The 16,855-nt window shown below is 40.5% G+C and overlaps 1 protein-coding gene across 4 annotated transcripts in view; it reads left to right on the top strand.

The window, feature by feature from the left end:
* tln1 (talin 1) overlaps positions 1-16,855 on the top strand; it is a 263,163-nt gene that overhangs the window by 178,773 nt on the left and 67,535 nt on the right. For all 4 annotated transcript variants that reach the window (XM_041201957.1, XM_041201976.1, XM_041201949.1 and 1 more), the window contains 7 exons: positions 31-165; positions 756-884; positions 2,434-2,536; positions 10,371-10,579; positions 12,180-12,299; positions 12,766-12,963; positions 15,635-15,774. In XM_041201957.1, coding sequence (XP_041057891.1) covers positions 31-165; positions 756-884; positions 2,434-2,536; positions 10,371-10,579; positions 12,180-12,299; positions 12,766-12,963; positions 15,635-15,774 — 1,034 coding nt within the window. The remainder of the gene's footprint in view (positions 1-30; positions 166-755; positions 885-2,433; positions 2,537-10,370; positions 10,580-12,179; positions 12,300-12,765; positions 12,964-15,634; positions 15,775-16,855) is intronic.

Here is a 16,855-nt window from a genome sequence, read left to right as displayed (position 1 = left end):
TTTAACTGTTATTTGCTCCTTGTTTTGTAGCCTGGTGCTAAAATGGTTGCTGCTGCCCGAGCTACAGTCCCGACCATCGGAGACCAGGCCTCAGCCATGCAACTGAACCAGTGTGCTAAGAATCTGGCAAACACCTTACAAGAGCTGCGAGCAGCTGCACAGAAGGTGAGTGAAACATTTAAGACCTTGGGTTGGTGTTGACTTCATTTAATTGATAACAGGAGGATAGGCTGCTTCAGTTTAAGCATGTAGTTAAGATCTTTCTGCCCTACTTCATGATTAGAGCAGGGACGGCTGTCAAACAAAAATCCATGGGAAAGGAAAATGATTATTTAGTATTTGTATGTGTGCGTGTGTGTGCGATGTATTTCTGATGAATGAGCATAGAATAAGCAGGAAATAAGTCAAGAATAAGCTGAATAATCTCTAACATAAAAGCATATCTAATTTCCCTCTCCTTCAAATTTCTGCTTTCCTTTTGTGTAATTTTGGTTAAAATATTTCAGAATGATACAATTTTCTCTTAGTTTTCAGGTTACCTCCAGTAAATATTAAAATCAAAGAAATCAGCTATTTCTGAAGATTTGGATTAATAAAGTACATTATGAAACAAAATGGATAGAAGTGTTCAAGATGCTTACCATAGTTTGAGATTATAATTCTAATGTTTTCAATGGACGCAAGAAGTACAACTTATACACTGTGCTAGTTAATTGTAACTTTATCATCAATAAAAGATATTTTTCTCCATATAGGCACAAGATGCCTGTGGTCCATTGGAAATAGATTCTGCTCTGAACCAGATAAGAACACTGGAGAAAGATCTGCAGGAAGCAAAAGCAAATGCAGCAGAAGGAAAGCTCAGACCCCTGCCTGGAGAAACGGTAACAAGACTAGCTGCTTATGGATTCTATGTTTGGCAGATGAAAATAAATTTTAATTGACATTTGCAGTCGATAATCAAATGGTTAAACCTCTGCAATATTTCCACTAGTTCCTGCTTTCTTCATTTTTATAATGACTGTTTTCAAAGAACCTGCATTGAAGGCTTTTCTGAAATTGAAATATGGTACATCCACTATCTTCCTCCAGCCACAAGGCATTTAAGGTCTTACCCCTTGTCATTCACAATTGTCACACCATCAAATAAAATCACTAAATTTGATTGAAACTTCCCTTTCATGAACTCATGTTGGCTATCTTTTAGGATTTTAATTCTGTGTGAGTGTCTTTCTTGGGATGTGGGTGTCGCTGGCTAGGCCAGCATTTGTTGCCCATCCTCAGTTGCCATGAGAAGGTGGCAGTAGCCACCTTCTTGAACTGTTCCAGTCCATATGGTCTAGGTATACCCACAGTGCTGTTAAGGAAGGAGTTTCAGGATTCTGACCCACTGGCAAGTGAAGGAACAGCAGATATAATTCCAGGATAAAATGTGTGTCTTGGAGGGGAACTTCCAAGTGGTGATGTTCCCATGCATTTGCTGCCTTTGCCCATCCAGATGGTAGAGGCAGCGGACTTGGAAGGTGCTGTCAAAGGAGCATTCACGAGTTGCTGCAGTACATCTTGTAGATGGTACACACTGCTATCTGCACATGGTGGCAGCAGAGGGTGCGAATGTTTAGGTAGATGGGATGTCAATCAAGCGGGCTGCTTTGTCCTGGATGGTGGCAAGCTTCTTGAGTGTTGTTGGAGCTGCACTCATCCAGGCAGGTGGAGAGCATTCCAGCACACACCTGGCTTGTGCCATGTAGATAGTGGACAGGTTTTGGGGAGTCGGGAGGTGAGTTACATTCCACAGGATTCCCAGCCTCTGACACCTGCTCTTGTAGCTACAGTATTTATATGGTCTAGTTCAGTTTCTATCAATGGTTAAACCCCCAGGATGATGATGGGGAATTCAGCAGCAGTAGTACCATTGAACATCAAGAGAACAACTTGATTTGTCTTTAAAGACTTAAATGCCTAATGACTGGGGATACGATTTCCTCCCAATAATCTTTGTAGAGTTTGTAATTTTACTTTGGATAGTTTAAGGCCAGTTAATAGTTAGACATGAGTACAGAAAATAAGATATAATTTGGAAGGGAGATGTTACAAAAATGCCTAAGAAATGGAGCACCTCTAACGGGTGCACTTATATATATGGGGTGAAGAGGAGAATGTTAGCACATTGTTGAGTGTACATCACCATGAATGCTAAGAGTGGTTAATAACTTTATGGCAGGTATTATAAATCAGCAGGTGTGAATTTTAGGCATTTCAAAATGACAAAATCTATGTGAATGCTATATGTTGACTAAAATCAAAAATATGTTCTTTTTTTAAAATATTGCATGTTCAGGTTCACTTAATATTACCGAGATGCCTGTGGACCATTTTTTCCTGTTAGCACAGCTGTAACCAGAAATAACTTTCTGCACTTATCGTTGGCAGCTGGAAAAGTGTTCACAGGATTTGGGAAGCAGTACCAAGATGGTCGGTGCTTCTGTAGCTAAGCTACTGAGTGCAGTCACACAAGGAAACGAGAATTACACTGGTATGTTGTGTTATTATAGAATACTACGCTGAAACTGCTGACACAGTTAAAACAAAAAAGTGTGTGTTCAAGATCAAAACTGAGCTTGCAACTAAAAATGTGTAGAATGTTTTTCCAATTACCAGCTTGGAACAGGATCTTTTCACCTAACAGTTGTTAATTTTAACCTGAGCCACTGCTTTTTTTCTGTCTGTTGAGTTATTCTACAGACCTTCAGATTTTTGCCCAAAATAATCTATTCCACTGCCTTTGATTTTGAAGCAGCTTTTAAGAAGTATTTAAATTTTTAAATGGTTTTCAATTCAAAATTTCACTTTGTTTTAGCCATTTCACACTTGAGAAGTAGAACAGAAAATATGACTCAGAATGTCTATGGCTTTTTCAATGATTGAATTCTTTGTATTTTCAAAAAAGGACTGTCAAAGCGCAGGTTCTGACCTGTGCCCTGAATAGCAATAAGACTGAATTAAGTCACCCATAGCAGTAGCAATTAACTTTGTGATATTAACTGTTAGCATAATCCCAACAACAGAATAATATATTTTCCATATATTATGTTTAATATTATTCCTATTCTCATAAAAGTGTTCCTTAGAGCATGCCTTGTGCCTGGATATTGAATTTAAGCTGGCAGAGTTTAAATCTCTCCTATACTGTACCTGTATTGTACTTGTGACTCCAAGATAGATGGCAAATGCATCATTGTACTATCACTGTTGTATTGTTTCCTTCCATTAGCACAATTCTTTCCTATCTTAACTGCATTCCTTCCCTACATGAAAATGGTGCCTCACCATTCCATCCCACTTCATAGCTGTCCTCTGTAGCCCCAAAGACACCACAATGCTGTGAGAGGAATGGTTTTCAGTTCATGGGGCACTGGCACCAGTACTGGGCTAGAAGGGAGCTGTTCTGGTGGGACGGGCTTCACTTGAACTGTGCTGGGACCAGTGTCCAGGTGAACCGAATAACTAGGGCTGTAGAGAGGGTTTTAAACTAAATAGTCAAGGGGAGGGTTCTGGAGAGGGGATACGTAGGCTAATGAAGCAAAAGGATATGGCAGCATTGCAGGGCAGCTATTTAGGTAATGATACCCAGAGTGTGACAGGAAGGAACAGAGTGCGATGCCATGACATACAAGGCTATGGGCCTAGTGCTGGAAAATGGGATTAGAATAGTTAGGTACTTGTATGACCGGCGTGCACACGATGGGCTGAAGGGCCTTTTTCTGTGTTGTAGACCTCTATGACTCTGCGTGTACAAACATTTAAAAAAAGCAGCACATAGGGTCAAAGGGGGAAAAAATGGTAAAAAGGCAAAATGAATGGTTCTTTACTTAAATGCACATGGTATTCGGAACAAAATCAATGAATTTACGGCACAAGTAGAGGTTAATGGGTAAGATCTTACAGCCATTACAAGGACATGGTTACAAGGAGATCAAAGCTGGGAACTAAATATTCAAGGGTATGTGACTTTTCAAAAGGACAGGTAGGAAGGAAAGGGTAGTGGGGTAGCTTTGTTAGTACGAGATGGATAAGTCCAATAGCAAGAAATGATCTTGGATTGGAAGATGTAGAACCCATATGGGCGGAGGTAAGAAATGACAAGGGGAAGACGAGACTGGGAGTAGTCTATCGGCCCCCTAACAGTAGCTATACTGTAGGACAGAGAATAAATCAAGAGATAATGAGGACATGTAAAAAAAAAAGGTAGTACATTAGTCATAGGTGACTTTAATCTTCATGTAGGTTGGGAAAATCAAATTGACAAGGGTAGCCACGAGCAAGAATTCATCGTGTATTCAGGACAGTTTCCTAGAACAATAGGTTGTAGACCCAACCAGGGGTCAGGCTATTTTGGATCTGGTAATGTGTAAGGAGTAAAAGATCCCCTAAGAAACAGTGACCATAACATGGTGGAGTTTAGCATTCAGCTTGAGAGTGAGAAGCTTGGGTCGGAAACAACTGTGCTAAACTTAAATAAGGGTAATTACAATGGAATGACGGCAGAGTTGGCTGGAGTGGACTGGGAAAGGAGTTTAGCAGAAAAGACATTTGATGAACAATGGCAGACGTTTAAGAAAATAGTGCATGGCTCACAACAAAGAGGAGTTCTTCCCAGTGAAGAAGGAGGATTCTAGGAAGGGGATAAACCAACCATAGTTAACCAAGGAAGTTAACGGTCATATCAAATTGAAAGAAAAAAGATACAATGTAGCAAAGATTAATGGTAAACCAGAGGATTGGGAAAGTCTTAAAACCAAACAAAAGATGATGAAAAAATAAATACAGAGGGAGAAAATAATCAAAGGGCAAAAGTTGGGGTGGGGTGGGGGGGAGGTTGTTGGGGGGTGGTAGATAAATACAATAACTATACTGCTAGAGGAAAAAGCACTGTGGAAACTAATGGGACTAAAGGCCAATAAGTCCCCTGGACCTGATGGGTTGCATCCTAGGATATTAAAGGAAGTAGCTATAGAGATAGTGGATGCACTGGTAGTAATCTTCCAAGAACCCTTAGATTCTGGAAAAGTCCCAGTGATTGGAAAACTGCCAATGTTATGCCCTTATTCAAAAAGGGAGATAAAAACAGGTAACTAAAGGCTAATTAGCTTAACATCCATCATTAGAAAATGTTAGTCTATTATAAAGGATGTAATAGCAGAGGGTTTAGAAATGCATAATATAATCAAGCAGAGTCAGCATGGCTTCATGAAGGGGAAATTATGCCTGACAAATTTATTCGAATTCTTTGAGGAGGTAACAAGCAGGATAGATGAAGGGGAGCAAGTAAATATAATATATTGGGATTTCCAAAAGGCATTCGATAAGGTAACGCACATAAGGATACTTAATAAGAGCACATGGTGTTGGTGGTAGTATATTAGCATGGATAGAGGATTGGATAACGAAGCAAAGACAGAGAGTTGGGATAAGGGGGGCATTTTCAGTGGAGTGCCACAGGGATCAGTGCTGGGGCCACAGTTATTTACAATATATATTAATGACTTGGATGAGTGAAGTGAATGTACTATTGCCAAGTTTGCAGATGACTAAAATATGTGGGAAGGCTATTGCCAAGTTTGCAGATGACTAAAATATGTGGGAAGGCAAGTGGCGAGGATGACACAAAGGGTCTACAGAGGAATATAAACAGGTTAAATGGGTAGGCAAAAATGTGGCAGATGGAATATAATGTGGGAAAGCGTGATGTTATGTACTTTGGCAGGAAGAATAGAGGAGCTGAATATTATTTAAATGGAGAAAGACTGCAGAAAGCTACAGCACAGAAGGATTTGGGAGTCCTCAAGCATGAAACCCGAAAAGCTAACATACAAGTTCAGGTAATAGGGAAGGCAAATACAAAGTTGACCTTTATTTCAAAGGGAATGGAGCATAAAAATAGGGAAGTCTTGCTAAAACTATACAAGACACAAGTTAGACCACACCTAGAATACTGTGAACAGTTTTGGTCCCCTTATCTAAGGAAAGATATACTGGCATTGGAGGCATTCCAGAGAAGGTTCACTAGGCTGATCCTGGGTATGGAGGGATTTTCTTATGAGGAGAGGTTGAGTATGTTGGGCCTGTACTCATTGGAGTTTAGAAGAATGAGAGGTGACCTTATTGAAACATATAAGATTCTCAGGGGGCTTGACAGGGTAGATGCTGAGAGGTTGTTTCCTCTTGTGGGAGAGTCTAGAACCAGAGGGCGTAATCTCAAAGTTAGGTGTCACCCATTTAAGACACAGATGAGCAGGAATTTCTTCTCTGAACGTAGTGAATCTGTGGAACTCTTTACGGCAGAGGGTTGTAGAACCTTTTTGTTGTTAAGCATATTCAAGGCTGAGATAGACAGATTTTTAATCAGTAAGGGAATCAAGGGTTATGGGAAAAGGCAGGAAAGTTGAGTTGAGGATTATCAGATCAGCCATGATCTCATTGAATGGTGGAGCAGACTCGATGGACCAAATGGCCTACTTCTGCTCCTACGTCTTATGGTCTTATGATCCCTCAGCTTGGACCATAGCAGAATTAGTCTTCAGCTTGAACCGTCACCTGAAAATGTGACTTTTAGGTCTTTGCACAACCTTCCATTCACCAGCTGCACCTTCAAAAGTACACAGCATGAACTTGCCTGTCACCCTGGCCAGATCCTTCTCCTTATTGTCATCCCTCGCTGATTAGCACCTGCACCTCCCAGTGCAAAGAACAGGAAAGGAAGGATGAGCCAAACCAAGAGACAGGAGTTATATATCTGCAAAAGACGTAGCAAAGCCATAGAAGAAAGACAGAATGAAGGAGCTAGCAATGCTAAAATAATAGATTAATAAAACAGAGTATGTTCTTTGAGGAGCATCACAGGAGGTTGGTATATTAAAAACAGTATATTTTGAGTATCATCAGGTGATGCTTCTTGCCTGACTCAATTGAAAGCAAATCTGAAATGTACACTCAGAAAATGTACCTATTTTGAAAGAAAAACTCAGCTAAATACATTTCCAGATTATGTGGTTGCTGTTCTTTTTTTCCACCTACTGCTCACAAATTTAAAAATGCAGTTTATATATCATCTGACAAACAAAAATTAAATCTCCTGAGTGAACCTTTGTCTTTCCACCTCACTTTCTTCCATTAAGGCTTTCCTTAAAGCCCACTTCCTTGACCAAGCACTAGGTCATACTTCTAACTACTCCATCTGCTTTTGTGGCATGGCACCCATCTATTTCTGATACTCTGTGCAGTGCTTTGGGATGATGTTCTAAGTTAAACCTAATATATAAACGCAGGTTGATCTTATGCATTGCAGCAGATAGTTCACCTTACCATACAGTTCCCCAGCTCCTATCAAATTACAGGTTTCACTATAAGGCCTAGCTTCTTTCAGCCTGGCTTCAAGTCTGCATTCTTGGCCAGTCTCTGAGCACTACCAGGGCCAGACTGTCTCTGAGTGCCACCCGGGAAGATGAGCTATCGTTTTATTTTTGAAAAAGCATTTGATTATTGCCTTGCTGTTGCCTTGTGCCCTAGTTCACCCCAATTCCAGGATCTTCAGGGTAAGTTTGATGTTTTTACATATGGTCCTTAGCCCCTCACAAAAGACTCTGCTTGGAGTTGATTACCTGCCCCGGTCTAGCATTAAGTTGGCAGAAGAAACTTGAGCACTCCATCAATTGCTGCAAATCTCAGGACCTACTGTTTGAACATATGCACTATGAAGAAATATCCCAGCATGGAACAATATGCTTCCCTGCCTTTTTCGTTGGACGATAATGGCATGCGTTTGTTTTTCCTATTTATTTCAAAACAAATTTGGAGTATTAATTTTAGAACCTTTCTTTAGATTTTTTAGTGGAAACTATATTCAACTGATTTGTTTTTACTTAGGGAAGGCAGGGGGCTGGGGGTTTGTGCTGGCTTCAGAGGATTGATCACAGTGTATGCTTTTTTTTGTGTTCATTCCAAGAATTTGAATGCATCCATTGTTCAAGAAGAGTTTTATTCAGATGTTTAAAAATTCATCTGCTTTTGTGGCTAATATCTTTTTAGCTCATGTATCTGTTAAAGATCTTAAACTTTGGGTAACTAAAATTTTTGTTGGTTTCAATCATGCCAACTTGTGATACCACCTGGTGGGCTCCTGCTTTGGAGAATGGGGGGACAACGTCCCTCACTCAAAGGCGCACAGTGCCTGATTGAGGGATCCAGCATTGGGAAGTGAAGGGCCTGCTGAGAGCCACCTCCTTGTTTTGTCTGCAGACCACCCTCCCCGTGTTCCCCTTGCCATCAACGCTCATCTGTGCCTGGGTCCCTCCTCGATCCTAGGCCTCAGTGGCTGCAGTACAGGCAGCAGCCACCATTTCCTCAGTGGCTCTATTGAGTACGGAAGAGCTGCCAGCTTCTGATTGGCCAGCAGCTCTTAGCCAGCAGGACTTATGCCCCCGTGGTCCTTGACAGGCTAGCGACAGGCTAGGGATCAAGTGCCTGAGTGGCACGCGATGTGGCGAGCCTTATCAAAGGAGCAACAAACGAGTCTTTTCTGCTCTCTAGCCGGCGGCTGAAACCCCGCTCACCTCCACAAGATTCCGCCTTTAGGCTAATACAGATGAATAGTTTCTTTTAATGTGGCTGCTTCACATTATTGAGGTTAGAGCTGAGAGTTTGTCTTCTCAGATGCTTAGAATGTACCAGAAGTCAGTTTCTCATCCAAAGACATTTGTTCAATGTGCCTCTACCTGAGCACTGCTTTTAAATAAAATTCTTGCCACCTGGTTATGTATAAACTAATATTTTTATCAGACTGGGACATCCTGTACTACTACTAGCTCAGCCCTTCCAGCTGTGAGAGGAAGTCCAAGGGTAAACCTCTGCAGGGCACAATTTATTACGTGTCATCTTTGGTCTTTCACTTCCTTTCTGCAAGTTTTGTTATAACTCATGACAAATAAAAATGGAGAAGTTTTATTAACTGATAATCCCAAGAAAATGACCTTTACATTGATGCATCCTCCAGTTGAACAGATGTTTAGCCACCCAACCAAATTCATTAATGATGGCAGTTACAGATGCCAGCATATCATTGACAGCTGTAACAATACATGGAACTCCCAGGATTGCTTCACTTGCTGTTTATAAACCGGAAAAAGCTGCCCAAACATGTCTGACAGGAAAGGAATTTAATTACATTTTCCTGTCTCATCCTGCTGCAGGAAACTTTCGTATTCTGTCTAAGGCATACTATAGAAACACAAGAACTGTTAAAGACCTACTGCTGAACTATTAGTTGTAAAATCAGAGGATGTTCTCATGTTGTGATTTTATCAGTTTATAGAAAAATGTGCAAAACAGCATCTCCTGCCTAGTCTAGTGAAAAACCATATTACATAGTGTGTTATTGAGTCACACTGACCAGGAGTGTACTTAGATTTATTGATGATTATATAGGTTTACCTAATGTTTGCCAAGGTAGCAGTTTGCAGGGTGACAGGATAAATGGAGAATGAAAATAATCTACAAGTGACCTCAGCATTCCTGGGCAATGAAAAAAGTAAAATTGTTTCGGATTTCTGCTCTTGGTTACAATGAAATGAACCCCTGCTGAAATTGTGCCTCATTCAGCTGTTGCTACTGAAAGAGGAGGAACATGGGGAGAAAATTGCTGCTGAGGAGAGGGGTGGTAAACAGAAAGGTAAAGGCTGAAGTTCGTGTCAGGAAAAAAATCCTATTGTCTTTAAATTTTATTTATTTCTCTATGAAGACAAATATTGAGCAACATAATACTGTAGCTCTAAAATACTTAAATGGAAGTGACCAGATTGTTTTAAAAAGGTTAATCAAATATGAGGAGGATTTTAACTATTTGTCAATACAGGAATGATGTGAAGTTACTACTGTACTGTAATATAGTATTAATTCATGGAGCTCTGTGTTTCATGTATTGCTTGTAAATATTGGTCTTTGGGTTTCTGTTCTGTTTTGTATTCTGTTCAATGTATTTATTGTAAAATTAGAATCTATTCTACAATACTGCAGGATTTGAGTTCTTCACCTCTGACTGTTTATTAGTCCGCTTAACACAAGTTGTTTAGACTTGCTCTTGAAGAATAATCACTTGGGTGAGTGTCAGAAGACAGGTGATACTGAAGTGTGCTTTGATTTGGGTGCTTCAGGAGAAAGTAAATGTTGCATTCCATCGTCTACTTGTATTAAATAAAAAAAGAAATAGACATTTCTAGTCTTCCTTGTGACACTGACTGGATAATTTGCAAGCACCACAGTCAAATTAATATTATTAATACTGAAATTTTTTTTGTTAATGCCCTGTGTTTCAGGATTAGCTTCAAGAGAAGTAGCTCAAGCCTTAAAAGCCCTGGGCTCAGCTGCACGTGGTGTTGCAGCCAATACTACTGATCCCCAAGCACAGAATGCAATGTTAGAATGCGCAGGTGATGTTATGGATAAATCTAGTAATCTAATTGAAGAGGCCCGGAGAGCTATGGCAAAACCAGGTGATCCAGAAAACCAGCAACGACTGGCACAGGTTTGTGTGCTTAAGCATGTCAATATTCGTTTGTTTTTAACCCTGCCTTTGCCAGTATAACCACACCAGTACCAAAACTGTAGAGTGGATGGATGCATTCACACAAGTGCTGGGATAAGATGTAAATGTGAGGCAAAGTATACATGGGTTTATTGTGCACCCACCTAATGATTAGGACAAGAGGAGAGGGGTGGCTGTCACTGTGGCCATAATTCGTCACAACGATGGAATATGGCCACAGTGACAATCACCCCTTGATCCATAAATTATAAATTAAACAATCTATTCCAATTTATAATAAAATGTTTGTGGATAATTACAGCTGCTGCATTTCATATCCAATAACAAACTGTTTAAACGTGGATTCTTTAATGTTCAGCTGGATTTTGAAAGGGGCTGGTTATGCTAAGCAGAGTGGAACTCCTCTTTGTGCAAAATTAAGGGCAGCCAATCTGCTACCACTTTTCAGAGGAACAGTTCAGTAGTGCTTTAACTTTAGAAACACAACTGTCACAACTTAGGCCCATTAAATTTGATATGAAACAATCAACAGACCTATCTCAAACAGCAGAAAGCATTTTTACAATGAAAATCACCTCTGATTTGAATCTTGCAAGAGCTTTTGCATTATTTAAATATATTGGTTGCATCTTAATACTATTCCAGTGACCAGCCTTTGTAAGGCTTTGTTAACTGCTGCAGAGGCAAAGCCAGCATTTTTCCCAAAACTAATTCATGTTATACAGCATGTTCATTGTATTTCGTGCAGCACACCTATTGAACTGTTTAGCCTACGGGTGGGCCCAACCCAATCTCCGGTGGGTGGGAAGCTGATCCCTGTCAGAGAAGCGGGCCCCGCTGCCATTTTAAGTGGGCGGGCCAAATGTCACGTCCACCGGGAAGCGCTATGCATTTCCTGTGCGGGTGGCGAGGGGGGATTCCCCAAATGTGAGAGTGCGCTCTTTTGCGCATGCGCACGAAAGAGCGCACATCTCCCTGAGGCTAAGTGCTGCCTCAGGGAGATTGCTGACTTTTTCAAACTTTAAAAATAGAAAAATAAAAAAAATCATTAACACGTCCCCCTTATGTGACAATATCACACAAGATGGGACATGTTAATAAATTTCACAAAAACTTTAATCTTTTTTAAAACCGACATGAAACCTCATCCCGCCAGTGGATGAGGTTTCATGTATTATCAGAAGCCTGCCGGGGCTCCTGGCCTGCCCACCAGCCTTAAGGTTGGACGGGCAAGTCCTTTAATTGTATTAACTATCCTGTCAATGGCCTCAATTGGCCACTGACAGGTCGGTGGGCGGACAGCTGATTGCGCTATGAAAACCTTCCTGAAAATTTAAATGGGGCGGGATGACATCAGGGGTTCCCCCCAATGTCATCCCACGTCATTTTCACATTGGTGAGCGGGCCCTGCCCCCTGCTCACCGACAAAATTTCAGCCCTATATTTTTGGCATAATGTTAAAGAAATACTTATATAGTCAGACCACAGGTGTTAAGCCTGTCACATAAAGAAAGAAGCAAAGAGCTAAATGTATACTGATGGAATGGAAATGTAGCATGCCCATTTTTATTTTCCACAGGTGGCAAAGGCTGTATCAAATGCTCTAAACAGATGCGTGAACTGTTTGCCAGGCCAAAGAGATGTTGATGCAGCTTTAAGAACGGTTGGAGAGGCCAGCAAAAGGCTACTTGCAAACTCGGTAAGTAACAGAGGCAACTTATAAATAAAGCTGTCAGTGCCAAGTTACGTAGCATTTTAAATGTAACAACATATGAGAGAGGTGTTCCCCAAGAGAAAACAGTTTCAGATAAGCGACAGTTGTAGAAACCTAACAAATAATGAACTTGGTTCTGTAAAATGTTGTGGCCAATTTTGCTGACACCTTGAAATCTCTTTATGAAATTGGCCAACTATTCAAAGTTCATTTCAAGTCCATGCATCCTTGTAACATTGAATCTCACCTTTGCCTGGGTCTTAAAATTTTGAGATGTTGAGCCTTGGAAAGTAGGCATAGGTTTTATCTATTGTTGTGGGTATGTATTGTAACCCCATGTATGAAATCTTTTGGCCTTTGCTTAACACACACACCAATTTAAAAGTTTTATTTTTATGTGTGGCAAGTTGAGGGGATTGTATTATGTATCAAATACTTAATCCATTTTTAGTTCCCACCAAGTTCCAAGAATTTTCAAGAGGCTCAAGGCCATCTAAATGAGGCAGCAGTTGGATTGAATCAATCTGCCAATGAGTTGGTGCAAGCATCTCGTGGAACCACACAAGATTTGGCAAAGGCTTCTGGCAAATTTGGCAAAGACTTTGATGAATTCCTACAGGCTGGCGTTGAAATGGCTGGGCAGTCCAAGGTAAGAAAATGATGGGCAGTGGAATAAAATATAAAACAATTTCTAGCCTGCCAGGTTAAAACTTTCAAAGAAATCCAACTTAAAAATTTCAAAACTGCACCAAGTCTGAGATATCAGTTTTATAATAGTCTTGTGCGAAATACTCTGTTGGGTCTAGTATGTTGGGATTTGAACTCTATACTAAACCCCAGAGTAAAACAATTCTTTTTGGGGAATAACGTTTTTGGCAAAAAGGGTGACCACTAATTTAGAATGCAAACCCAAGCTTGTTATCTCCCTCCTAGTTCATTAAACAGTTACTTTGAGGCATTTTATTGCTTCTCCTCCTTCTTGTCTCCACTTTCTCCACTGTCCGTGCTGCCTGAACTCTCCCGCTCAGATGCCATCTTCTTGTAAGCCATCTCAAAGAGCTTCAGTGAGGCCTGCTGTAGGTTGGATGCTGCAGCTTTGATAACAAGGTTACTGTACAACAAAGGTTAATGCTTAACATTCCACTAGTTGAGGCATGACAAAACACTATCTTTCCATGGATCCCAGGACTTCTGGGGTCTTCTCTTCTTGGTCCCTAGGACCCAGTCTCTTGACTCTCGAAGTCTTGAAGATTCTACCTTCATCAACTTAATTCAAATGTATATCCAAAAACCCCTTTACAGCTTTAAGATTTCTAATTTCCCAGTTTGTCTGTTTCATAGCCACTTGCTGATTGCTTTCTCCTCTCTCTCTCTCTCCTGGTTTATAATTGCTGCTGAATGCTGAAGGTAACTTTCACTTAAAGCAATTAGCCCGAATTCTAATTCTGAGTTCTCCTACTGATCTAACACTGATATCTTGGACTTCTTATGGCGAGTCCCTAGCCTCACTTCTGGATTCTTACAGTAATGTCAAACCTATATTTACCTCAGTTTCTTGCGTTCAACCCCAAACCTTGCCTGTTGACTGGCACAATTGCTAACTCCCAACTCCCTCCTGGCAAAATCCCCCTTTTAGCAAGTCTCCTGAGATTAATGCTACCCCCTGGCAAATACAAAGACTCCAGTTGTGCTCCCCTATTTTTATAACCTTTTTTTTCAGGCAGTTTTTGCAACATTCAGTCCAAACCTGAGCACCTGTATAATTTTTCCCAAATATTTGCAACCTCTGAGCAATGACTTCCCTACAACAGCCTAACCTCAACTTCACCCTATGTTTACAATTCATGACCCAGTGGGAGAAGCACTTATGGCTTCCCTACAACATACTAACCTTGACTTGTACCCTCTTCTTACAATTCTAGCTCTTGGGCCACCCTTTTAGCCCATCAATATCGCAATTTTGGCTCTTGTTTGCTGTTAATGCCAGACTCATTGGAGCCCGAACGCATGTCCCGACTACAACCTCAGTTCACATCTGTTTTTTTTTAAAGCTACATTACAGTATTGTACACATAAGGAGACGACAACTTAAAGACTTAACAACATTCCAATAATACATACAAATTAAGACTAAACTTATATACAGTATGGTTTGATAACTTAAGCCTTATTTATTATTTATGAGGTCGAGTCTAACAAGTAGCATGTCACTTCTAATATAAACCACAGGCTTATTAGATAGTCAAGCATACACTTAAGGGGTAGGAGAGACTTTGACTAATCCCATTATGATAGCTTTCAGGTGTTTCATAATTTTCTATTTACGATCTTAGATATTACAGCTCAGAATGGAATTATTTGTGCTTTTGCTGGTGCTAGATTTTCAACTCAAGCTATCTTTTTTAAAATACTTTCCCCAAATAACTTTTCATTTTTTTTCTTTTTCACATACAGGTACAAATTCCTTTTTAATTGATTTTAGTCTCATTAACCACTTGTGGAAAAAGTATTCAAATGGTCTCCAGTGCAAAAGCATTTATTCTCATTCCACCTACACTTATTTTTATTTTAGTGACCTTGTGTTTACCCTTGGTTTCTTTGCCAACCATTGAAAAAAAAAATCATTCAAATTTCAATTTGTTCTTTTATGTCTGGTATCATATTGGGGATTTGGTAAGTTTTTGGGTTTGTTACTGACGTCAAACCGAATGACTCCACAAATTAAATGCGTCTGTAATTCACCTTCCATATTCAGAGGTTGAGCCAAGCTGATACGAAATCAGTATGGACCTTAACTACGTAGACCAGCAAAGTGCCCCAATTCCGTCTCCATTTTGATGCATTAGTTGATCTCATGCAGGGGAAACTCAAACAAAATTCCTGCTGCTGTCCATTGAGGCCTATACATGTGAGCACAGGTGAACATCAGATGAGAGCAAGTCCCAACCCGACTGAGCTTTCCATCACCACCCACCACACCCCCCCCCCCCCCCCCCCCCCCCCCCCCCCCAACCCCTGGCATGCCCTGTGTGGGATTCTCCTGTGAAGAAACACTTCATGGATGGGTGAGGTGCCATTGGTATGCCAGCATCTGCATAATTAATGGCAACTTGCCAAGCTATTGGTTGGTGACCAGTGCCAGCAGAACAATACCCTGACCAAAGTTTTGGGGGAGAGGTCTCAGCAATTGTGAGAGAGCAAAATTGTAAATACTATCTAGAGTCTCTTCAGGTTTTCTTCAATCTTTACTTTGAAACTCAGCACATAGATTTACCTGGAATTTTAGTTTTAGTTCTCACTTAATCTTTGTATCTCCGCAGGATAAAGATGATCAGGCTCAGGTGATTGGAAACCTGAAGAGCATTTCGATGGCATCAAGCAAACTGCTACTAGCAGCCAAAGCCCTCTCTGCTGATCCGACAGCTCCCAACATCAAGAATCAACTTGCTGCAGCTGCACGGTAAGCATGAAATGAGTGATTGCATGTGATACCTTGTCTTTTGCTTCCGTAAATTGCAACCCAATGCCTTCACTTAGATGTTAATCCCACACGGTAACAGTCTTGTGTGAATGACTGTAGAACTGTCAAAGTGGATCATGCTAAAACTGCAAAAGTTGGAATAAAAACAGAAATTGCTGGAAATGCAAAGCAGGTTGAACAACAGTTGTTAAGTGTCATTTGTTTTCAGGGAAACTAGTTTCAACCAGAGGGTATAGCTTGTTCCTACGGGTTGTTAATTTCGGATTTTTAATATGCCACAAAATAAAACATTGCTACAAGTGCCTTTACATAGTAGCTACAGTTAAAGAGTCGAAACCTTTGCACCTTAACCAAATCATAGTTCAGATATTTGCGATCTCCTATTCTCTGAATATTTTTAGCATAAAGCAAGCCTAGAAAGCCCTAAGTAAACTCAGGGATTAGAACATTTTTCCCCTCCATGGGAAACAATTTTATTCTTGTCAACTTTCTCCTCTCCATAAGCCCCCTGTCCACTATGCTGCTCAAGTACATTATTGATTTGGAATCGGTTGATGCCTTCAATATGAACTTGATTGACCTGAATCAGAAAGTTGAAGATAGCAAAGACAACAAATCACACTGCTTGATTTAGTGTTTTAATTATAGGAAAGGCAGTTGGCTTTTTGTAAAGTCAAGATTAACAGGTGCTGGGGTGGTAGGGATGCTGTGATAGATTAAAGTATATATGGGCTCTGGATATCATCACGCATTTAACATACTACTGTGGAAAATAATCTAAGCAGTCCATGTATAAATGCAGCAAGACCTAGACAATATCCAGGTTTGGGCTGACAAGTGGCAAATAACGTGCATGCCACACAAGTGACGGACAATGACCATCTCCAACAATAGAGAATCCAACCATCGCCCCTTGATATTCAGTGACATTACCATCTCTGAATCCGCCACTATCAACATCCTGGGAGTCAACATTGACCAGAAACTGAACTGGACTAACTATATAAATGCTGTGCCTACAAGAGCAGGTCAGAGGCTAGGAATTCTGCAGCACATAACT

The sequence above is a fragment of the Carcharodon carcharias genome, chromosome 1 (genome assembly GCF_017639515.1).
Source record: "Carcharodon carcharias isolate sCarCar2 chromosome 1, sCarCar2.pri, whole genome shotgun sequence".
In the NCBI taxonomy this organism is placed as follows: Eukaryota; Metazoa; Chordata; class Chondrichthyes; order Lamniformes; family Lamnidae; genus Carcharodon; species Carcharodon carcharias.
This window is presented reverse-complemented; position numbering and strand designations above follow the sequence as displayed.